We start from the raw sequence: 25,809 nt of genomic DNA on the forward strand, positions 1-25,809 counted from the left end.
TTAAGTCATTAAAATTAATATTTTCCTAGCTTAGCTCTTTTCATATATGTAATAAAATCTGGTTTCTTTAAAGAAGATCATCCTCAATTAATTGTATCTAAATACATTTACATTTTATCTAAAAGTATTTTTCATTAATGGAAGTAGACAACAGAAATATCTAAAACGCTAATACATGTCAGGTACTTTCTGATAGGGAAGTGCAAAGAAATGTAAGAAATGTCTCTTGCTGTTTGGGGGTTTGCATTCTGTTTGGTGAGACAGAAATAGGAATTCTTAAACTGGTATCTTTGAACTCCAAAATTATGTATATGTGAAATTTTCTGGAGAGAGTGTTTATAAATTCCTTTAGGTTATTTTTATTTTTTATTTATTTATTTATTTTCACACACACACACACACACACACACACACACACACACACTGTATTTTATTTTTACAAGAGATAAATAAACTGACACCAAGCATTGTAAATGGATGACCACAACAAAAGCAACAATGATTGCAATTACCAAACACGAAACACAATCATACTATGTCATAATATTGACATTCAGTCCAGTAATCCTCCATTGTAACAGCTCCTTTACTTTGCATTGAAAATTGATTTGTATATTTTTTGCCTATGAATCCTTGTGGGATTTTTTTTTTTTATTATTCAAACAGAAAGTCACAAAAATTATAATCATCCTCATCAGTTCACTCAGTCCCATGTAATTAATTCTTTTTTTTCATCTTGATCTTTTGTTAGCACTTTTATGAATTCATGAGTTTTCCATTAGAGTTCTGAAAATGCTTATTCATTCAGTTCCACAGTATAGTCAGTTACCAGAAACCTGTACTTGTCAGAGTCTTTTCCATGAATTCCTTGAAGATGAAACCCTTTTATAGAAACATTTTTGCAAAAGCATCAGAGTACACCCAGAACTGTCTGTAAATGACAAAAGACTTAAAAATGACCACGGTTAAAGATTTCATGAAAGTTCATAATAATGCAATTGACAAGGAAATTTCGTTATTTCTGAGATATACATTTTAAAGTAATAACTAGAATTATGACTTATAACATTATACCAGAATATATAAGATTTTTAGAAATTTCATGTAATGTCTGAAACATTATATTAACATATTTCCATACAAATAACCCAAAGAAAGTTTAGTATTAGTTGTTTTTGTTTGTTTGTTTGTTTTATACTGCAGGTTCTTATTAGTCACCAATTTTATACACATCAGTGTGTACATGTCAATCCCAATCGCCCAATTCAGCACACCGCCATCCTCACCCCACTGCGGTTTTCCCCCTTTGGTGTCCATATGTTTGTTCTCTACATCTGTGTCTCAACTTCTGCCCTGCAAACCTGTTCATCTGTACCATTTTTCTAGGTTCCACATACATGCGTTAATATACGATACTTGCTTTTCTCTTTCTGACTTACTTCACTCTGTATGACAGTCTCTAGATCCATCCACGTCTCAACAAATGACTCAATTTCGTTCCTTTATATGGCTGAGTAATATTCCATTGTATATATGTACCACAACTTCTTTATCCATTTGTCTTTTGATGGGCATTTAGGTTGCTTCCATGACCTGGCTATTGTAAATAGTGCTGCAGTGAATGTTGGAGTGCATGTGTCTTTTTGAATTATGGTTTTCTCTGGGTATATACCCAGTAGTGGGATTGCTGGATCATATGGTAATTCTATTTTTAGTTTTTTAAGGAACCTCCATACTGTTCTCCATAGTGGCTGTATCAATTTACATTCCCACCAACAGTGCAAGAGGGTTCCCTTTTCTCCACACCCTCTCCAGCATTTGTTGTTTGTAGATTTTCTGATGATGCCCATTCTAAGTGGTGTGAGGTGATACCTCATTGTAGTTTTGATTTGCATTTCTCTAATAATTAGTGATGTTGAGCAGTTTTTCATGTGCTTCTTGGCCATCTGTATGTCTTCTTTGGAGAAATGTCTATTTAGGTCTTCTGCCCATTTTTTGATTGGGTTGGTTGTTTCTTTAATATTGAGCTGCATGAGCTGTTTATATATTTTGGAGATTAATCCTTTGTCCGTTGATTCGTTTGCAGATATTTTCTCCCATTCTGAGGGTTGTCTTTTCGTCTTGTTTATGGTTTCCTTTGCTGTGCAAAAGCTTTGAAGTTTCATTAGGTCCCATTTGTTTATTTTTGTTTTTATTTCCATTACTCCAGGAGGTGGATCAAAAAAGATCTTGCTGTGATTTATGTCAAAGAGTGTTCTTCCTATGTTTTCCTCTCAGAGTTTTATAGTGTCTGGTCTTACATTTAGGTCTCAAATCCATTTTGAGTTTATTTTTGTGTACGGTGTTAGGGAGTGTTCTAATTTCATTCTTTTACATGTAGCTGTCCAGTTTTCCCAGCACCACTTATTGAAGAGACTGTCTTTTCTCCAGTGTATATCTTTGCCTCCTTTGTCATAGATTAGTTGACCTTAGGTACCTGGGTTTATCTCTGGGCTTTCTATCTTGTTCCATTGATCTATGTTCCTGTTTTTGTGCCAGTACCATATTGTCTTGATTACTGTAGCTTTGTAGTATAGTCTGAAGTCAGGGAATCTGATTCCTCCCGCTCCGTTTTTTTCCCTCAAGACTGCTTTGGCTATTCGGGGTCTTTTGTTTCTCCATACAAATTTTAAGATGATTTATTTTTTTTATTTATTATTTTTTTTAAAGGAAAGAGGTCTTTATTTATTTGTTTATTTATTTTTGGCTGCATTAGGTCTTCGTTACTGTGTACGGGCTTTCTCTAGTTGCGGCGAGCGGGGGCTACTCTTCCTTGGGGTGCGTGGGCCTCTCATTGTGGTGGCTTCTCTTGTTGCGGAGTACGGGCTCTAGGCGTGCGGGCTTCAGTAGTTGTGGCACGCAGGCTCCGTAGTTGTGGCTCGCGGGCTCTAGAGCACAGGCTCAGTAGTTGTGGCGCACGGGCTTAGTTGCTCTGCGGCATGCGGGATCTTCCCAGACCAGAGATCAAACCCGTGCCCCCTTCATTGGCAGGTGGAGTCTTAACCACTGCGCCACCAGGCAAGTCCCTAGGTTATTTTTAGATATCCATGATTGCAAAATGGTAACTCACTGCCCAAGAAAGTCAGTAGCCCAGTATTTAATACTGTCTGTGAAATCTGCTTATTGATGCTTTAAAACCAAGCAGAGAGAAATTAATATATATATATATATATACATATATATATTTTTTACTGTTTATTTGAAGTTTTATAGTAGTAATAATCAAAATGCAGTAAGGAAATAGCAAAGTTCTGCTGCTGCTGCTGCTGAAAGTTACCATTAACCTTTAGTGAGAATTGTATGTGTTTCATATTAGGATTAGACCTATAAAATAATGCTCTGAGGTCAAAGCTTTTGAAATCAATGAAGTATCACTATACTAAGTAAATTAGGGAAGGGAGTATTTGTGTGCATTTGCTTTAGCTATAGGGATGTGGATGATTTATATTTGAACCACAGCACAAACATATTAACAATTGGAACTAAATGCTAGTAAATAGCAAATATGCATTACATTATACTACAAGATTAACCAAACAGTATTCAACAAACTAAGTCATCATGGAGTTAATTGACATTGATTTATTATTAACTCAGAAGAAAAGTAGCTATTGAAAACTACTACCAACTCAAGACAACAAAATATCTTCCCTCCAAATTGCAGAAATTCCCAGCCATCTGTGTGTGTAGTAGCTGTACAGTTTTGCATGATAGCCAAACTTCTTAGTTTAGAATACAGTATCAAAAATTTCAGGAAACTAAGTCATATGAATTTTAATTTATGAATACTAAATTTAGCTATACTTTAACTCAGTAAAAACCAAACTATAGAATTGTATTTTATTCCTGTATAGAAACAAACAAAATATTTACATATTTTTAAAAAATTAGTTCTGAGCCCATCCTATGGTCTACCAGTGGGCCTAAAACCATATTTTAGGAATAGGAAGTTATGATATTGTTATACAGGTGATTTCCATTGGTGGCATATATGCCAATCCAGAAGCTATTTGCCAAAATTCCTATGGCTTTACTTTACTGGGCTAGTTGAGATATTATCGATTTTAGTTTTCAAACCTCATTTTTTAAAAATATCACCTTACCCCCTTCTTCTTTCATTCCATCTGCGTGAATGTTTCACATTCACAATGCAACATTTAGTTCTCTGAATTTAAGCAGCCGCTGCAACTATACTGCTATATTCAGTATAATAAAATCCAGTGGTTGTATTAACCTAAGACTGGGTAGAGAGATTTAATTTTAAATGTTTATTTTTTCACTCTTAAGATATTTCTAACGGAATGCTAACTGAATTTCTTGGAGGTTTTTTGTTGTTTCATTTGAATACCCTTTCCTTAGAATTAGTAAATTTAATAGCATCTAGCTAAAGGGAAATAGCATTTATACTGAATGTTGCTGAGGGGCCTGCACCAAGCATAAATAAGTCATACTTGGGTTAGGAGCTTAACCAAATACACCCAGAACACATAAGTAAACAAACAAGGGCTTGAATGTGATAGATAAAAGCAATTTTTTCAATATTGGTGTATGAAATGGAAGTTGTTTTGTTGGTGAGTGGTTTTTTTTTCTCTTTCTTTCACTTTAATGATACAGAATCATTTTTTCTTAGGAAATGTTATAATATGTATATGTCTTGTTATGGTTCTACATACATTAAGCTACAGTTGAACCCTGAACAACATGAGGGTTGGGGCTCCACCCCTCCCACAGTTGAAAATTGATCACATAACTTTACAACTGGCCTCTGTATCTGCAGTTCCGCATCCACAGATTCAGCCAGCTACAGATCATGTAGTACTGTAATATGTATTTATTTTTAAAAATCTTAGTATAAGTGGACCTTCATGGCTCAAACCCTTGTTGTTCAAGGGTTAGCTGCAATTATTTTTCAAATTTATATAGGAATATTTGAAATTAATAATAAAACAACCATAAAATACTTTCAAGTCTTATGTCTGTTTATATTTATTAATAATTTGGTGGTTTGACTATAGTTTTAGCATCCCTATATCTCATTTATTCACTAGCACATGGAAGCAGAGAAGGGAAAAATGTCTTAGTTTCGTTCTTTCTTTTTTTAAACCAGTGCCCAAATTGGACTGATTCCCTTTGCAGTGATTTCCCAGTACCCTTAAAGTGAAATGAAATTCTTTGCTTGGTCTAAAAGTCCGTACAGAAGCTGCCCCACTGCTTTACGTCTTTTGCTGACAGCCTCTTTGACTATGATCTGATACTTGCATTTTTTCCTCTTCTCATATATCAACCTGTATCCATCTTAGTGTCTTTGTACTTGTTTTAACCTATGTCTAGAACATACTCCCCTAGGTCCTTTTTGATATTTAGATCAAGATTACCTCCCTAAAACTCAGTGCAAGTTAGTGTAATACAGTCATTATCACACCACCCTTTCTAATTTTCTTCATAACACTTACTGTTATTTGGGATTATTTTATTTCTGGACTAAGTTGTTTCTCTTCTGCTTTCTTACCCCCACTATGGAGTGTAAGTTCAAACCAGAGTGTAAGGAGAAACTGTCTTTATCATTGTATCCTTAAGATCTAAATTCTAGAATATCACTTGATTCATGGTACTCATTAAATAGTTGTTGAATTTATGGATCAGTCAGTTTGTTCCATCTGTAAGTATTAGATGTATTCTGAAGAATACCTTCAATAAGATGTATTCTGAGGAATACTTTTGGCTTATGTATTTTGGGCTGAAAGTTGTCAGCATTTTAGTATTTCCATTTGATTAATTTTATCTTATTTTTTGTTGGTTGTTAATAAGAAATAATAAGTGTTAATCTTAATATCTAGAATTACAATTTCATTTTGACAGGTTGACTTTGGCAGAATATCATGAACAGGAAGAAATTTTCAAACTTAGACTAGGACATCTCAAAAAGGTACGTGAAGCATATGCTGGATTTTTTAGTTTACCAGAGGATGTGGGAAGTTGTGTTATAAGTTTCTTATTGAAGAAGTCAAAACTTAAGAGAGAAAGCACCCAAATTAAAAACTTTGGACCAAAAAAGAGGGGCATTAAAGATGCATTTTTATGTTGAATATATTAAAATAACATTCCTTTACCTTGTGGCAACTTAGAGACATTTGAGATGCTGATGATACCATGTCCCTGTAATGGAGGAGTGATTCCTGGCCAGACCTCCAGGTTCTTAACGATTACTCTGTTAAATGCTATCTTTTTGTAAAAAAATGCTTCATTTTTAAGATGAAACGTAAGATTCCATATTGTTTGTGTCCATTTCATAATAAATTGAAATAAGTATAAATTAATAACAAAGATGTTTCTTTGGCTTAACTTTGAAGATATTGAATGCTCAATTAAGTGTTTCAATTAAAATATGTACATTGGCAAATTTAGAAGAACCTGATCATCAGTAATAATACGAAATGATATAATTTAGAAAAACATTGCTATATGTTATTAGTAAATTTTTATAATGTGTAGCTTTGTACTTGTTTGTAAACTCTGAAATTGTAATCAGTTCATTGTTTTTTAGTTCAAACCACTTCAAAGAAATAATAGAGTAGATTTTCCCCCTCAAAATGAAGTTACCGACAGATATAAAATTCTTTTCCTTTGATCCAATTTTTAAATTCTGCTTTCTGCTTGTCACGTTACTTACGTTTTTTTAATAGGCTGAATAATAGCTAAACCTGAGTTAGTGAACTAATTGAAGATAGTATCTATGAAGCCATCTCCCTGGGGTAGGGTAAGGTAGGTCAGAGAAACCCATCCTTGCAGCAGCCGCCATCTCACTGCAGATGTCTTTGTTTTTGGAATGTTATCACTGTGCTTCAGATCCCTGCCATTTAACTACAGGGAACAGAAAAAAATTATATTTTGTGTACATATGTATGTGTGTATATGTATATACACACACATATATATATGTGTGTGTAATTTGTGTTAGTGTTCTTTACTATGTCATATCTGTCTATGCCCCTGCTCAGAAAAGTTTCAACCTAAACTACTTGAACAGTAAATTCTAAAATGATTTATTCTGCTCTGTTTTGTTTTTGTATTCTGTTGTAATTATTCACATTTCTCTTGCTCTTTGGTATGAGTAGGCAACTTCAGTCTGTTTTGTATCCGATGGAGTTGTAATGGGACTACAGAAGGGAAGAGGGGATTTTGTAGTTAAGAATTAGTACAAGTATTTGTCTGCCCACCTATGCTATTTTGATAATAAATTCATAGAGACCTGTGTTTGATGTCCCATATAAAGATTTATCAATTATTTTCTAACCAGCCTCTCATGATAATGGGATACTAAAGAATATAATTAACTGGAGGGTTATTATTTTCACATAGAATAGTAAATTTCAAATTACTCTTTCTAATGATGAGATTTTACATGTGTTTTATTTTATGAAAACTTATTATAAAATCTGAAATTATAAAGCAGTTTAATTAGCAATCAGCTATTTGTATTACAAAAACACTTAAAAGGATTCAGAGGAGGGTTTGTTTTTATTTTTGGTTGGTGGGTGGTTGGTTGATTTTAAAGCTTTCCTGGTACATTGAAAATATTTCATTTCTCTGAAACACTTCTATTTTGTAAGTGAGGTACATATACTTAAATGTCTAGATATTATATAAACAGTTGTAAGCTGTTGTAGATTACTACACCTTTTCTTCTAACCTCCATATTATCTTCTTTCCCAGTGGTTGACTTCTCCATTTTTTGTATTTACTCATTCTTTCTAATAATTGTCCCCTCCATAATCTTTCTCCTATTTTATTTTTTTTCAGCTTTTATCAAATTTACTGAGCAGTTTTAGGTTTCTAACTTTATCTTCTTCTTAACCAATTTACAACATTACTTTTCTTTGATCTCCATCATGGAATATTTTGGGAGAGTGGATGAATTAATGCTGAAATATACTATCATGTCTTTTGAATTCTCACGTTTTCTTCTGAAAGACTATTTTGGGTGAGGAGAATGAATGCATTATGAAGAAAGTTGCTAGTAGCACACACAGAGAACAAAATTGAGTAAGTAGTGTCACCTTAGAGCACAAATAAATAGCAGGTGTCTACTTACCACTGGGTATTAATTTTTGAGTCATACAATTTAAAAATAATAATCATTCAGTTACATCTGTTAAAAATAAGTTATTTGGCATTCTAAAGCACAGTTGGAAAGTAGGGCATTAAAAATAGGTCATTTTGTTTTCTAAAACACAGGTAGATTGGACACTTTTAACACATAGAGAGAGAGCAAGCTTGACTTGAAAGAAAAGATGTTATCACCTCTATCTTAAGCCAACATGAACTATACCCTGACATGTAACTATATAGCTTCTACCATAGGCTGGATCTGATCTGTGAGTATTTGGTGTCCATGTAACCTGCATAGGAATTAATCATGTGACCTACATCAGCTTAGGGTTTAGATATGGAGCCCAGCATACTCCTGCATTAGCAAAGGTGACTCTCACTCTCCCTTTAATAAAAACTCTTGAAGTTAAATGGAATTATTAAATTTGTTGACACCAAAGGAAAAAAATGTCCATCACTGACGAAACCCATACCATTTGGACATAGGAGACTAGAAGGCCTATTTACTTTTTCTTGAGATAAATAATTTATGATGTGCATTGTATTTCATAAAGATAATCATAATAATTGAATAGAGAAGCTGAAATATGAGAAAGTATATTTACCATTGAATAAATCATAAAATTCAGTTCATATTCTATACTATTCTGTAGGGTTAGAAACATAATAAATCCAAATCCAATGAATCTGTTAATGTGACAGAGTAACAAATGAGAGTTGAGCAGTAAGTCCATGGCTAAAATAAATACATATTTCTGGTAACCACCAAATAGTAAATGTAAACTTACTTAAGGGCCTATTTTCTTTTGAAATTAGGAAAGTTATTATGCAGCATCATCTTTTTTTAATATTTATTGTTTTAGTTATTAATCAGTTGGTGAAGTTATTGCTCACTCATTCACTAAGTGATTTATTTCCACACTGCCTAAATGAGGCACGATGCAAATTCCCATTTCAGGAGGATTACATAATATTACAGTTTTTTCACTTTGAAGTTTTAACCATTCTAAAGTGAACATTAATGTTAAATTTGAATGCCAAGATCTTCTCTGTTTGCTTTGTCTGAATTAATACAGCTAGTAACTGGCAAAGCGAAAACTTGAACCTTTTCTCACTGCTATTTCTTTCTTTTTTTTCTTTTCTCCTGTTTCAGTGGCAGTACCCTTACGCTTTATTCCTACAGTTCTCTAGTTGTAGATAAATAGCAAGTTGATCCTTTTGTATTCAGAAGAATTAAGTCACTTGTAGCTTTCTCTGCCTGTTTCTTAGAGTAGTGTGAATGTTTGCTTTTTTCTTTTCTCCCAGAAACATGCTGTTTCATTTTCATTGCAGATAAAGGAGAGCAGTTAAGTTTTTCACACACACATACTTCTTTCTTTCTCTTATATATTACTTTCCTTGGGTATCCTGTTAGTGACTGTTCTATCAACTAGAATATTTCTTTATTATTAGCTGCTTCATTGTTTTTCATTCTAAGTTTATTTTTAAAGGTCAACAGGGAAAGCACTTTTTTTTGGTTAAAATGTGTGAATATGCTCTAGTATAATTTTACCTTTTATAGAGCTAAAGATTTAATTGAATAGAACGGAAAAGAACTATATAGTAAAGTATATGGAGACTGTACAAATTATTCCTAAAACTTATTAAAAAATAACTTTTTTGCTGCTAGTAATTATGCACAAACTTCCTTAATTATCACTCATTAAAAGCTTGTAGTTGCAATGGGAATAATTTCCTGTCTTCAAAAAGTTGCTCCTTTGAGGCAGAGCAACTAAATCCCATTTAAAATCCCATTCCACCTGTGCCACATGTGGAATCTCTGGATTTAAGGAAACTAATAAACCACATACCAGTTAGCTTTTATGGTTGATCCTGTTTTGATACCAGTCTTTGATACATTCTAGTTATGGGAAAGTCATTTATCTTTGTGATTTGAGGAGTTCTGCTAGGTTGTTGTTTGTATAGTTCAGATCTTTATTCTGGAATTGAAGAAAACTACATGGATGTGCTTTCCAAGAATTGTTACTAAACTAACACAAACAACTTTTTAAAAAAATCCCTGAAAAACCGTTTTCCTTGTAATAGATTATCTCTGTAGTCATATTATTATTTAAAAGATACAAGTTACCAATCATAATATGCCAAAATAAAGAGGAAGTAAGAAATTTGAAAGTTATTGGGACCAATAACTATGTCATGCCACTGCTATTATTCAAGTTTGTGATGTGAACAGCATGTGGAGGTGTTGCTCCTTATTTTCTAGTCTTCGAATTTTTTTGTCTTCTGGATTTTAAATATTTGATTAGTTGGAGAGAATGCATATAGAAGATTTGACATCTCAATACGGAATATTAGATAGTATTGTAGGGATTGGCTTTAATGTATGTGTTTTGGGGGGTGTGTGTGTGTGTGGGTGTGTGTGTGTGTGTGAGTGTGTGAGAGAGAGAGAGAGAGAAGCCCTGAATATAAGTGTCAGAAATTTTTATCGGAAAAACATAACCAACTTGTAATTGAAACAGGATTAGTCAAGAACCATCAGCACCAACACAAGTGTATCTTTGCAGACCGAAGGAATCAGCTAAACAATTACAGTCATCTCAATCTCTACTAAAACAAAAATCACATCCAACATGCCACCTGACACCATTTCTTTCTCTCTCTCTCCTTTGCTCCTTGCGATGTGGCATTCATCTCTCCTTGTGCCTCCGTTCTGAAGAGATAACAGTATAGCAACAACTCTGCCACTGAAATCCTGTTCTCTGACCGATTTTGGCACCTGCAAAGAGAAACAACCAGTAACAGGCAGCCGCAGCATCAGTATTAATCTTCCATGATGAAATCTTTACAGGTCAAGAACAAGCACACAGCTCTTTTCTCACTCCTTCACAGTGGACCATGCAACTAGTTGAAATGGAAGACAATGGATTGTCTGCAAGCCTTTTGAACAGTGGAGGATACAGGGCATTGGTTTTAGGTGAATTAACCCCCAAATATTCTTGAAGTTTGTTATCTCCTTTGGTCTTTCTTTCTAGAATACCATTGTCATCTGACTTATCAAATCCTTAGTATGACCACAAAGAATAAGTTTGCATATGTGGCATCTCGTCACTTTAGTTTTGAATAAAAGTATGAAAATAATTAATGCTAGAGGGCTTACTCTCTAAAACTGTGTGCGCACCTTTATATTCAAGAAATTTTTCTCTCAGAGCCAACCACATTGTACATTATGTTTCTCTAGAACATAACACAAGGTGCTACTTGTGTAGGAAGTAGTTTTCAGTGGAAATCTAGTGAAAATGCATTATACTAGAAAAAGTCACCATTAAGCCCATGAAGAAGATTATGAGGTTCCTGACTTCTTGGCATGTGTGGGCAAGAAAAGTGCCAAGAAGAGTGTTGGAATTCTAAACTTGACATTTTGTGCTTAGTACTGCTTCCATTTAAAAATGAGTACTATCTGTGAAAGCTGCCTGTGCTGAGAGAACATGGAACTAGCTGTAGATAGGAAGGCTCCCAGTGTATACTCTACTTCCTACTCTCATTGTAAACCTACAAACATATTCCTGGCTTTTCCCCCACCATTTATAATTATACATCTCTACTTGGTAGTAGATGATTGTTCACTTACCAAAGTGAAAATTTAGCAGTAAAATGTGTTTTACTTCTGTAGTGTTTGATATTAATCCAGTTGTTATATAGGCAATGGAATTTCTTAAATTTTGGAAAGAATCTTAGAAGTCATGTTAACCATTGGTTAGAGCAGGGTTTAATTTATTCAGGTTTGTAAGTTCAGTGTAGAGATCACTGTTTCACTAAAAAGAGAGAACAATTGCTTGGCCACTGGCCAAGAACTGTAACTCCATGCCGTTTATATGCATATGTATAGAGAGGGTCTAGAAGATTAGGTTCTTCTCATTATTGTGTAGAAAGTTAAATCTTTTCATACTTAAAAAAAATATGGAATCCACCAAAGTCCTGAAAAAGGTTAAAAGGAGGCAGAAAGCTGGAGGAAAGTATAGTAGTAAGGCATTGTACCTGTATGTGCTAAGACTTGGTGTCAGCACCTTAGCTAATGTTTTTAACATCAAGGAATTTCATCCCCCTAATACAGTAGCTGTGATTTCTTTTTCAGGAAGTGTACTAAATATTTAAAGTTTGCCAGAGAGTTGAACTGTTACATTTATTTGCTGCTGAGAAGATAGGGTTGGGTTTGTTTAAACAGAATGGGGGAACTGACAGAATCAAAACCTGTCCATTTTAACACTTATTCCCATTTAAGGGTTTTGATGTATATATTTATGCATTTGAAGAGAGATTAACGACCCCCTACCCCCCCAAAGAAGGAAATGAAGTGCAGAGAGAGGAAAACATTAAGGTTCTAAAGTAATTATCTAATAAGCCAGTTAAACATACCTGAGGGAAATGCAGTATGCTTCCCTCAGTAATATCCAGCTCAGTGATTGAGGATGGGCATGGAGGGAGCATATATATAGTTAGGAAAGAAAACCTCCTTAGGAATTTCATAATATTTGTCCCTTCTCCTCCTCCTACCCTACTCCTCAATCTATACCAACCATACTCAAGCAAAAATAGGATTATGGGCAGTAGTTTCAAAACCGACCTCTATACATTCACCGTGGTTTTTTTGTTGGTTGGTTCATATTTCCAATGGCTCATGTCTCTCATATCTATATTTAAGATATATTAAAGAATATAATGGAGAAAAATTTGAGGACATTTAATAAGGATAAATTTGAAGTAAATCGGTAAAAATTTTCTTCTTAATTCTTTTTTTCTGCACTGCCCTTTCTGTTAATCTTTAATAGTGCCTTTTGTTAATTTTACGTTTCACTCTCCTGGTGATAAACTTTTAGAATGACATTATAAATATTTAATCAAATTAAAACTTAATTTGAGGACCTGGAGATACTAACTTTTGAGGGATTCGTATTGTTCATATTAGTAAAATGAATTTGGTGTTAAACTTGTTGAAACCTCAATCTGAACTAGTTTTCCCAGACCAACTAATGCTGTTTTGGTGCTGTTGAATATACTATTGTAAGTGATAAGCTTTTCTCTGCTTTCATCATCTTCATAATATACCACACAGAATTCTTCTACCAACCCTGATGGATTATAGGCAAGCTGAGAACGATATATCAGAAAATACTTTCTATCTTATCTTGGCTTTATAGAAAGGCCGCTCTTCGAAATTGAGGGGTTTTTTGTGGGGGCTGACATGTAACATACATTAAAGATTTGCTAAAGACGTTTAAACTAGGATGTTTAATTTTTTCAGGATATCCATTAGTTTTACATGTGAAAATGCATTTTATAACTCTTTAAGCTTTATAGTTTAATGCCTACACACCCCGACTTAAAAAAAATTGCCATTAAGGGAAATGCTCAAATATACCCCAAATCTGCCTAGCAGTTTTAATCTGGCATTTTACAGAGATTCTACTGTTGCTGTAATGTAATTTTAGCTTAGCATGTTGAGCCAAGAGGATACTAAGTTGCCAGAAAGGACTTTGATTACAAATAGAAAGCATTTCTATGCTAAATATCTGGTGAGGGACAAACTGGTTTTACCTTCCATATAAATTTTTAAAAGTTAAAAATTTTAGAAGGTGGTGTGTTTTGCAGGTTACTTAAATGATGAGGCAATATTGAGATCTGTTGTTGTATACTTGTCTGACCTGGGTTTTTTAATATGTTTAAGTAATTCAGAATATTAGATCTTATTTAAAAATATTGTTAAAATAGCTGTAGTGTGTACTGTTAAGGTCCATTGCTATATCTTTTTGTTTAAATGGAAAAGAGCCATGTCCTTTTATTGTATGTGATTACCAAACCTACCTCTCTCTTTAATGGGATCTTTTCTTACTCATGTCCCTTCAACACCATAATTGTCTACAGAGACCAGTTCCTTTCCAGAGATGCTGTTTGTTTCTTCTTAGACCTTCTCTGCTTTAATTGCTTAGCTGGTGGATGACTTGAGGATTGAAACTTGGTGTTCTTACTAAGCATGATCTAGCTGTCTGGATTGCCTCTCTTTTTTATTTTAATAATTTGGACTACCTTTGCCATGCGTTTCAGGCTTCCATTCCATAATGATTCAGATCAGTTTTGAGCCCAGGTCTGCCTTGCCTCTCCTGAACCCTCTGAAAACGATTAATTCTGAGGATGGCCCATAGGCTAATGTCAGTCTCAAGCAAGGAGAGCGTGGCCTACAGTATATAGATCTTTGGAAATGATCTGCAGTAAAGATAAGTTTAGTTGCTAAGACTACCATATTCTGGATGTTGTACCTTGGGGCTAGACCAAAACTGGGCCTTGCCCCTTTCTGTAAGGAGAGGATACTAAGCAGTATTGCCTAGTGTTTGCCTAAAAGTATGTGTATTAATCTGTTCAGGCTGCCATAACAAAATACCATAGACTGGATGGCTTAAACCAGAGAAACTTATTTCTCAGTTTTAGAGGCTGGAGGTCTAAGATCAAGGTCCAGCAGGGTTTAGTTTCTGATGGGGCTCTCTTCCTCATCTGTAGATGGCCATCTTCTCAAGCCTTCACATGATTTTTTCTCTGTGCTCCCACAAAGAGGTGGTGGGGTTGGAAGGAGAGATCTCTTTCTCTCTCTTCCTCCTCAAAAAGCCACTAATACCATCATGAGGGCTCCACTCTCATGACCTAAGCTAGCTCTAATTACCTCACAAAGTCCCCTTCTCCAGATACTATCACATTGGGGTTTAGGGCTTAGACATACAAAATTTGGGAGGAACACAAACCTTCAATCCATAATAGCATGTATACTTTTTCTCAGTGGGATTTGAGAGAAGTTACTTAGAGTTATTGAATTATCTTTCCTCTAGAAGTGTGTCACTTTGTTTTAAGGTCCAAGATATTGTGGAATAAATATTAAATTACAATATGGAAGATGTAAATATATTTCACTGATGACTATGGAGGATTTATGTCTATTTGCATATGACTTTGTTATAGTTCCTTCCCTTGACATGCCTCTTTTTTTTTTTTTAATTTTTTTTTAAGTACACCTGAATTATACCTTATTTAATTTTTATTTATTTATTTACTTATTTTTGGCTGTGTTGGGTCTTCGTTTTTGTGCGAGGGCTTTCTCTAGTTGCGGCAAGCGGGGGCCACTCTTCATTGCGGTGCGCTGGCCTCTCACTATCGCGGCCTCTCTTGTTGCGGAGCACAGGCTCCAGACGCGCAGGCTCAGTAATTGTGGCTCACGGGCCTAGTTGCTCCGCGGCATGTGGGATCTTCCCAGACCAGGGCTCGAACCCGTGTCCCCTGCATTGGCAGGCAGATTCTCAACCACTGTGCCACCAGGGAAGCCCGACATGCCTCTTAAATACCTAGGATCCAGCTTTTTTTTTAAACTAGTGCTCCTGACATTTTGTTTCTTCCTGTAAACACTACAGTTCAAACTGAATGAAGCTTGCCTCTGCTTTTGTATTGTAAGATCTTATGGGGCATACTTGTCATGTTTTATAGAGGGTAAAAAGCTTGCTTAGCTGGCACAGACATACATTTTATTTTCTTTAGTAAGTATATTGTGATATTGATTACTGCCATTGTATAAACATCTGAAGATTACCAAAAATTATGAAACAAATGTAATTATGTGTCAACAATCTAGTTGAATCTCATAATTATATATTTATGAGTTAATAAAATTTAATTTCTATAAATTCATTTTCAAAATTGTATCCCCATACCACATTTTCAAATGAAAGCTGAAACAAGTATTTTTGCTGGTATTCTAATAGGCATTTCACCATTTTATCAGATTATTTAAAATTATACCAACTTACTAAGTGTTTAGTAGCTTCCTACATGTATAAGAAGTTAATGGCAGGTTTTAAGGCAGCAAACATTAGTAATCTGAAGAAAGAAGGTTACCACTTTCTGTGTTCTGTGGCATAAATGAATTTGAATTTTTTCATACTCATGGGCACAGCTATATGGCCAGTTTCTTATTCTACTTTATATAACTAAATGGAGACAACTGAACTGTGGTTTGACTTTATTGTTCCAAAGCTTTTTAATCTATTTCCTCTCCTTATAATGAATCTTCAGTTATTTAATCCCCTGGGACATTATCTTACCTTTTTTCTTTTTTCATTAAAATTAGAAATATTTGTAACTGAAGCTACATTAAATGAGGAAATTTCAGAGAATTTAGTGTATCTATTTTAGAAAACTCTCCCCAAAATTTTAGAAAAGTTCATCTTCACTTAAATTTATTTATTTTTCTTTTTTTTTTACTTAAATTTATTTTGAAGGTTTCTATGTATCATCTAATGCCTAATTTACATTAAATATCTCTGCAACAAGTAGTGGTTGTTTCATTTTAAAATAACTGAAATAATCTTAAGGTCAGGTGGAATATGAACAACATACTTAGATTTAGTTTTTTAATCTGTGAACGTTTGTTTTTCTTTATGATACTTAGAATATTCCTTTCAGTTTAAGCCTTAGATAAAGGTGTAATAGACTTTATATCTCTATTATCTGCTTTACGATGAAATAATATTTATATTTTCAAAGTAAATTTCAGAACTATTAATTTTTTGAGATAAAGGATTTTTAAAAAAATATCAGAAGATAAATTATTAAGAGACAGTGCTAATGAAAAACAAATATTTAAATAACCTCTATTCCACGTGGTATATAGATTTATAACGGTAGTGGTACACATTTAGGCCAAGGCAATCTGGATTTGTTTACTTACTCAATAAATAGTTATTCAAAAATATTATAAAATTGGGCATTTGTAGAACTTTTCACTGAAATTTGGTATGTTCTTGTTTTTTAAGTAGTATTTAAATTTATATTGACAAGAGGTATGTGTGTAATGGGTGATTTTGTTTTGGTGTCTAATTTTTTTAAATGTTCTAAAAATTGTATATTTTGAGACATGAAAAATATTTATCAAAATGTTTAAATGAATGTTAAAGTAAATTTCTTTAGGATTTGCCTAGGTCTGCTCTGATAACTAAGGATCTGCCACAGCTATTCATAAAATTTTTGTTTTAAGAGTCTCTTTAAAATTGTAGTGGGATTTATCCAAAGTGAGTGGTCAGACTGTGTGTGTGTGTGTGTGTGTGTGTGTGTGTGTGTATTCCAAATGTTGTCAGGTCTCAGAATAATCAGTAGTTCTGTCTTCTACCTTTCTTCCTCTTTTAACTGTTGTGAAATATCTCCATTTCATTTGTTTTGTACTAGTAAATTATTCCCTCGTAAATTAAAATTTGGATGTACCAGAAATAAAACTTTCAGCTCATTTTGTGTTATAAGTCAGTTTCAGACTACCTTGCAGTCATTTTCAGTTTAGACATTATAAAAATAGATTTCTTGTGGTACAGAATAAAAGTCAGCATCTCGTTAGGTATATAGATTTTCATGTGGAGGATGGTTTCTTGAAATAGGCTTTTGCCGTATCTCTTTCTATCTTTCAGGCATTGAAAAGAGCACTTTGGTCTTTTAACTCAGTGGTACTTTATAATACACTATTCTTCCCATCACTGTAAAAAATTGGTGCATGAGTAAAAATATCTTTTTTATATCACAAATAAATTGAGCTTGTTATAGTCCCCTCTCTTCATTTTCAGGAAGAGGCAGAAATCCAGGCAGAACTTGAACGTTTGGAAAGAGTCAGAAATCTTCACATTCGAGAGCTCAAAAGAATAAATAATGAAGATAATTCACAGTAAGTCATTATTTGTATTTCACAGTTTTCCATGATAAAAGTTTTTTCTCCCCTTGGAGATCATAAACACAGTATTTCTTTGTTGGGGGGCTTCTCATCATAGACCTAAAGTCCTTCCCGTGGCTCAGAAGGCCTCGTATGATCTGGTCTCTGGCCACCTCACCACCCCATCTCTCTCATCCTCCCCTCACTTATATGTCGTAGACACACTGGCCCCCTCAAACATGTCTGACTCATTCCCTCAAGGCTTTTGTGCTCGCCATTTCCTCTTCCTGAAATGTTCGTCCTCTAAATATCTGAGTGGCTTACTCCTTATTTCACTCCCAGTGGTCATTAGAGAAGCTACCCTGTCTAAAATAGCAGTCCTTGCCTCACTCCATCCCCTATCTCAGTATCCTTGCCTTACTTTATTTTTTCTGAGCACTTACCACTATTTGGAATTACAAATTTTTTTTTTTTCAGTTATTTTATCTGTTTCCTTTCACTAGAATGTAAGCTACATGAGAGCAGGGACTTAGTTTTGTTCTTGCTATATCCCCAGAACCTAGACCAGTGCCTGGCATATGGTAGGCACAGAATAAATATTTGTTAACTAAATACCAAAGTTAATATTATAGTAGTGAGGAAAAAATTATTTCAACCAAAGGGATTTCAGTAAGCCATGTATCCAGCATTATGTAAAAACTGGAGAAGAAATAGAAAAGTAGTTTAAGTTATAGTCTCTGTCCTTAATCCCTAATTATCAAAATGACATTAAATGCTAAAGGAATTCAAAGAATAGAAAATATATGTGGACTGGTGGGAACTTTATGAAGAAGACAGAAATTAAGCAAGGCATTAATTGGATTTAGTCAGTGTAGAGGACAGGAAGGATGTCTTTTTACACTTTGAGACTTATGTAATTTAAATCTTCATGACCTAATACGAGTGTCAGAATTGGAAGTGGCCTATTTCTGCTGTGAAATACAAATATCTTGCTTAAAAGAAGGCCTATTTATGATCATCTTTGTATGAACACAATCATTCCAGTGTATAATGTCAATGAAATAATATAGTTATGTAATATCCTTAATTGTACCAGATGAAAATTCTGATACAGCAGATAAGACAAAACTAATTTAAAATTGGCTCTTCTGAAAATTATGTCCAAACTTGTTTGTGGATATTACTTAATCCACTTGATGAAAATTAAATAAATTGTTACAGCTTTACACTTTTCTTTTCTTTTTTTCTTCTTTTGGCTGCGTGGCTTGCAGGATTTTAGTTCCCCGGCCAGGGATTGAACCTGGGTCACGGCAGTGCAAGTGCCAAGTCCTAACCACTGGACCACCAGGGAATTCCCTACATTTTGCTTTAAAACTAACAGAAATCTCTTTTATTTATAAGTTCTCAGGAAAAGCTTAAATTATCAAAGCTGTGTTGATATTGAATAAAATATCGTGTGTTTGCATCTGGAATTATAAAGCTATCATTGATTTATTTTTTTTTTCCTTAAATATCAAGAGTGCACATTTTGGAACCACATTTTTCTGCTAAGCCCTGCCATGTATTAGCTGTTGACCCTGGACAAGTTACTTAACCTTTCTGTGCAGTAGTGCCCTCATCTGTAAAATAGAGGTAGTAGCAGGGCCTACTTCAAAGGGTTGGTTAAGAACCAAATGAGATAATACAGGTGAGTGCTTAATGTATAGCAGGTACAATAAGCTTTAAATAGTAATAGCAGTATTGTCTGTGGTGGTTTTTTTTTAAAGCATTTCTTTTTTGATTAGGAATTAAAATTTTATTTATAAAAGGCAAAGGCTGTAAAATTTCACCATGGATGAAAGCCAGTTTATAAATATAATTATTTTTAATCATATGTCAATATTATAAAACTTGATTAACTATAACTCCCAAAATGAAAGTATATTTTTCCAAGGGAAGTAATTCCTGCTGAATAGATATGGGATTTCATAAAGCTCTTAGTAATACAATAGTCAGTAGGTCTTTATCACAGTGCTATAATTGGTCATTGAACCTGACTATTTGGCTGTAAATGTTAAGCTTTGTGAACACCAGAGCGTTAAGATGGGTCGTAGTCATGCAGTTAGAGAAGGAAAAGAAGTATGGAATGGAATTCAAAATTAGCAGAAGAGTAGCTGAAAAAGAAGTAGCTGGGAGTAGAATAAGAGAGCTAACTTTGTTGTGGACGAGACCTTTTTGTGGGTGTTTTCATGTGCCTGAGTGTTTTTTTCCCCACCCTTAAGGTTCAAAGATCACCCAACGTTAAATGAAAGATATTTATTACTCCATCTGCTTGGTAGAGGTGGCTTTAGTGAAGTGTATAAGGTAATGTACATTTTTTTCCTGTTCTTCATACTAATATGACAAAGATATAGGAGTATGTGGTTAAGAAGTACATGTCTTTTTATTGATTTTATGATTTTTTGACTGGTTTTATGTCCTCTCATTACAAAAAATAGTCTGTGGTGGCTTATGTTGTCTTATCTCAAGAGTCTAAAAACTATCCTTGTGCTTTTGCAGTCCCTCTGATATTTGGTACCTGGTTATCACTAGCCAGTCTGATACAAGTAATAACAGCCATTAGAATCAAGATAGGCAGGTAGCCATTTAATATAGTACATTTATGGAAAGGTTGTATGCCTTAATTTAAACATGTGTCACAAGTCTTACACGTCCTGAATCTACCCTAATTTCTACCTATTTTAAGGCCAGTGTTTCTCAAATGTGTATTTATAAATGTAGAAATATTTACTCATCATGTTTAATGCTTTATACCTTACTTTTTTTCCACTTTGTTATCTTTCAGCCCAACCTTTAAATATTGTAGTTCCTAAGGTCTCATCATTCTTGTTCTCCTTTTCAAATATATCCCCCTCCCATTCACTAAGTTATCACCTATTTGATTTCAGATACAGACGTATAGATACATAGCTATCTACCCCACACTTTCCTTCTGAGCCCCATACCTGCTGGTTTATATGACTTAGTCTGTTCACCTCATGTGGATGCTTCATAAGCACTGCAAACTCACATCTGAAATAGAAGTTATCTCTTCTCCCAATCCCCCCCCCTTTTTAACATTGCTCCCTACTTTAATACACAGCACTGCCATTTATCTGCCCAGTCCCCCAAGTGAAAAACATAAAAGCCATCCTTCAATTCACGTTGCCCTTACTCCCTTCCCCCAACATAACCAGTCCCTGGTGTCTGTCATTATTAATGTCATTAAGCTCTCCTAAATCCAGCAATGACCCTTCTCCCTCTCTCTTAGCTCAGGGCCTCATTGTCTCTTGTTGCATTGCTGCCCAAGTCTCCTAGCTGATCACCTTTTTCTGGGCATTGAGTTTCTCCAGTTCATTTGTGTATGCTGCAGCTAGAGTGGCCTTGTTATAAAATGCAGTCTGATCATCTCACTCCCCTGCTTATAAGCCCCAGTGGCTTCCCATTTGCTCTTAGCATAAAGTCATATGAAGGTCATAGTCTCACCTTAAACTTCAATTCCTATAGAAGGCTTCCCTGTTATAGTCTGCCTTTGATTAGCTCCTTGTAACACTTGGTGCTTCATTATGTATTGGTATAATCAGTGATTAAGACCTTGGGTTCTGAAGCCAGACAGGCTGGGTTTGAATCCTGGCTAATTCTGACTGCTGTTTACTAACTGTATAAACTTGGGCTTATTGCTTACCATCCTCTGCCTGTCTTCACCTGGGAATGCTAATAGTACCTACATCATAGGATCATTATAGTGATTAAACAAACTATCACAGGAAAATCACATAGAACTTTGTTGCTGAGAAAATGTAAGCTCATTAGATTGTTATTAGAAATCCTCTCTGTTCAACGAGACAACCTGTATCCAGTTCTGACTCTGGGGGAAATTATGGGGTTTAGATTCAGAGAACTTCATTTCTGATCTTGGTTCAACCATGAACTATTTTTTGTTTTGTTAACTTGGACGAGCATTAAGTGTTACCCATCAAGAGTGATCTGTAAGCTCTCTTCCAATTCCTATTTCTCTGATTCTAATGGTAGTTCATCCTCAGGCACTTAATGGTTGAGTAGTCTTACTCAGGCCACAAGGTAGAAAAGAAGGTCATAATGTTGCTCACTGTGGATCTAAAAATCACCAAAAGTATAGTTAGCTAGCGCTGGCTCCGCCTAGAAGTTGCCCGGCTTCTGAGCCTACTGATAGCTTTCATGACGGTCTTCTGCCACTGCCCAATAGTATTTCCATTGTTTTTAGCCCCATAGATAGGGTCTAAAAGGAACTTTTCTTTTGGAAGAAAAGGCTTCTGTAGAAATTAGAAAATGCAGATTGTGGGCCCCTAATGACTTGAACCCTCAGTACTGACTTAAATACTAATGACAGCCCCTCCAACCCCTTCAGGTCCTTTCATTGTTGCCAGGTCGCTTGGTAAACAAAGTAGCAGACTGTAAGTCAAAAAATTGACTCTTCTCTATACCAAGGTGGAAAACATTGAATCAGTTGCTCAGCGATTACCATCTTAACTTTATGGGAAGGTATACTTTACTTTCCTAATTTTGGGAGAAAGATGTGTCATATACATTTATTATAATCAATATACACGGATGATAACTTTATTAGTACTAAGAATTTTATTTTCTCTTATTTTTACTATGATTGCCTTTGAGTTTTATAAAAGCTTTTTTGCTTTCTCTCACATGAACTTTTATTTTTATTCTTTTCTATTATATTTCTTAAAACTTAACTTTTAATAGTATGTAATGAGCTAATGTTTATTGGATATTTATTATGGATCATATATTATTCTAAACACTATATGTTTCACCCCATTTAGTCGACAACCCAAACTTTATGAGACTGAGGCTATTAGAGAGGGTATTAAGCACAAAGTCATGCAGCTAATAAGTTCATCTGACTCCAAAGTGAATATTCTTAATTACTGCATCCTATATTATTTCTGATCTCATGCTTTTATAATTTCGTGACAAGCAGTTTACCCCTACTGCTTATTTTAAGGTTAAATTGATAGAGGGAGTGGGAACTAGGAACCTTCTTCCTAATAAATATGTAAGCTTTTAGTGTTTTCTTAAGGGAGTGCTTTTGTGTAAAAGTCACAGTTGAACCTAAATTATTAAATTCCTCTTTAATGATATTCATTTTTTTAAAAAACATTTATAAGTCACCTGAAGCCTTAAAATATTGATCATTCTTTATTTAAGAAATAGTCTGGTCATTTGAACAAACCAGTATAAAACCTTTTTTGAGCCCAGATTAAGGAAATATTGCTGATAGAGTTAGGTGTGATAATTAATGGTTATGGTTATGTTTAAACAGTTTCATAATAAAAGTTTAGAATTTTTTTAAAACAGTTGGGAAATTGTTAGGAACTTGTTAATTTTCAAATAAGGGGGGAAAAAAAAGGTGGAGTTGCTAGGAAAGGATACAGGAACCCACCAAAAAAGTATTACAGCTGCCTATTTTCCTGGCTGCTTACTGCTACTACCAGTATAGAGAAGAACATCTGTATTAAAAACAGATAGCTTGGGACTCCCCTGGTGGCACAGTGGTTAAGAATCCACCTGCCAGTGCAAGGGACACGGGTTTGATCCCTGGTCCGGGAAGATCCCACGTGCCGCGGAGCAGCTAGGCCCGTGCACCACAACGACTGAGCCTGCAAGCCACAACTACCGAGCCCATGCACCGCAACTTCTGAGCCCGTGTGCTACAACTACTGAAGTCCTCGCATCTGGAGCCTGTGCTCTGCAACAAGAGAAGCCCGCGCACCGCAACGATGAGTAGCCCCCACTTGCTGCAACTAGAGAAAGGCCGTGCACAGCAACAAAGACCCAACGCAGCCAAAACAAAACCCAGAGAGCTTTATTGTTTTATCTTGATTCAGTATATTGGCACTTATAAAACTTGAACGTGAAAATTCACATTAAGGTTTTCTCTGATTTAGCACCATGGAATTTGTATCTTGTTTCTGATAATAAATGTGCCACTGAACTATATATAACCTTAGCAGAGATGACTACCAAAAATCGTAATGTGTATTCTCATTCCATATTATTGCAAAAATTATCACTCAAAAGAAAAAAATCTCTTCAGCTATTCAGTTGGTCTTTGGTCCAAACTCTTCTATTCCTTGAATCCTAGGCTTTTGACCTTTATGAACAAAGATATGCTGCTGTGAAGATCCATCAGCTTAATAAAAGCTGGAGGGATGAGAAGAAGGAAAACTACCACAAGTAAATATTAACTCTTTATGATTTTTATCAATTTTGAAAATATATTTAATCGTCACGGAGAATTAAGATATTCTCTTTCTCGTAGACATGCCTGCAGAGAGTATAGAATACACAAAGAACTGGATCACCCCAGAATAGTTAAACTCTATGATTATTTCTCCTTGGATACAGATACGTAAGTGAATATAAAAGGATTTATTTTTTAAGAAAAGACATGTTGGCTTTGGCTTCCCCTATTCCATAGTGGTGATATAAATACTCTTCATTTGTCCATTGTGATTCTGAATTATTGGATAATATTTTATGTCTGATTTTTTTCTCTTCTCCATTGTAGGTTTTGTACAGTGTTAGAATACTGTGAAGGCAATGACTTGGATTTCTATCTGAAGCAACATAAATTAATGTCAGAGAAAGAAGCTAGGTCTATTGTAATGCAGATTGTAAATGCACTAAGATATCTCAATGAAATCAAACCCCCTATTATACATTATGATCTTAAACCAGGTAATTAATAAAATTTTCGTCTAAATAATTTAAGCTTTAAAGATTGTAATTTTTAAATGTCATACTTACTAAGTTATCTGAAAATACGCTTTTTGGTTTAGTTTTTAAAAGTCAGAGGAATACTAGTGGTAGTATCTGAAGTGTTTTTAAAATTTTTATCACTACATTTTAAAACTATATTTTAAATGTATATTTTAATTATATTAAATTTTTATATATGTATGTCAAGTGTATTATTTATTTCCCAAAAGTCCAGCTTTAGTAGTAAAGATAATGTTTTTCATTTATGTATCATTAAAAGAACTTTATACTTTGTTCTTAGGAAACATCCTTCTGGTAGATGGAACAGCATGTGGAGAAATCAAAATAACTGATTTTGGTCTGTCCAAGATTATGGATGATGACAGCTATGGTGTAGATGGAATGGATCTAACTTCCCAAGGGGCAGGCACTTACTGGTAAGTGTATTATTAAAAACACCAAAATTATCTAGATTAGTGCCCAGTCTTTTTAATGAGAGTTTATTTTTGCATACCTTTGAGATTACTGTGGTGTGATGAGAGTACTGATATGAAGTCTCTGAGTTGAGAGACTACTGTCAGTCATCAGTCCTGTTTTCTCATCTGGTCTTAACTGTAACTATCAGCAAACCGGAGGAAGAAAAACTCGGCATCAGCACATGACTACCAGCTAGTTCCCTACCAGCCAGAAACTCCTAACATGGAGAATTTGTGAATCTTGTTCTATAATGTTAGAGTGATGTTTATCATGAGTAATGATACTTAATATAATATCTTAGCTATTAAAAGCAATAACTAATAAGCATTAAGCCCTCCCTGTAGAGGTTCTGTGGTTACAGTTTTTGTTTAAGATGGATGTTTTGTCGATAATGAATGAAAGAGAAATTTGGTACAATCTTGGTCTTTGGCCTTAACGCTCAAAAATCTTTTTAATAACTTCATACATACACATATAAATCTAGATAGAACCATAGATTCACTGATATGAGTCTAAATGAATGTCATTCCCTTCAGAGTTACCTACGTGTTGACAAAAATTACTTCAGTGTGAATTTTCAAAGTTAGTATCAAATTTGCCAAAGTGGAGAACATAGACTATAAAATTTCAAAACAAATTTAGTTTTCAGAATAAATTAGTTTAGCAAAAGGAGTGAAATCTTA

At 34.5% G+C, this 25,809-nt stretch overlaps 1 protein-coding gene and 1 non-coding gene across 3 annotated transcripts in view; one reads left to right on the plus strand and one right to left on the minus strand.

The window, feature by feature from the left end:
* Window positions 1-25,809, plus strand: part of TLK1 (tousled like kinase 1) — a 153,398-nt gene that overhangs the window by 116,708 nt on the left and 10,881 nt on the right. For both annotated transcript variants that reach the window (XM_068544925.1, XM_068544926.1), the window contains 7 exons: window positions 5,899-5,965; window positions 17,790-17,887; window positions 20,134-20,215; window positions 24,033-24,124; window positions 24,210-24,299; window positions 24,459-24,628; window positions 24,951-25,086. In XM_068544925.1, the coding sequence (XP_068401026.1) occupies window positions 5,899-5,965; window positions 17,790-17,887; window positions 20,134-20,215; window positions 24,033-24,124; window positions 24,210-24,299; window positions 24,459-24,628; window positions 24,951-25,086 (735 nt within the window). The remainder of the gene's footprint in view (window positions 1-5,898; window positions 5,966-17,789; window positions 17,888-20,133; window positions 20,216-24,032; window positions 24,125-24,209; window positions 24,300-24,458; window positions 24,629-24,950; window positions 25,087-25,809) is intronic.
* Window positions 19,152-19,223, minus strand: TRNAA-UGC (transfer RNA alanine (anticodon UGC)). Its single transcript has one exon. It is a non-coding gene; the product is annotated as a tRNA-Ala (tRNA).

The sequence above is a fragment of the Eschrichtius robustus genome, chromosome 5 (genome assembly GCF_028021215.1).
Source record: "Eschrichtius robustus isolate mEscRob2 chromosome 5, mEscRob2.pri, whole genome shotgun sequence".
NCBI classification, from domain to species: domain Eukaryota; kingdom Metazoa; phylum Chordata; class Mammalia; order Artiodactyla; family Eschrichtiidae; genus Eschrichtius; species Eschrichtius robustus.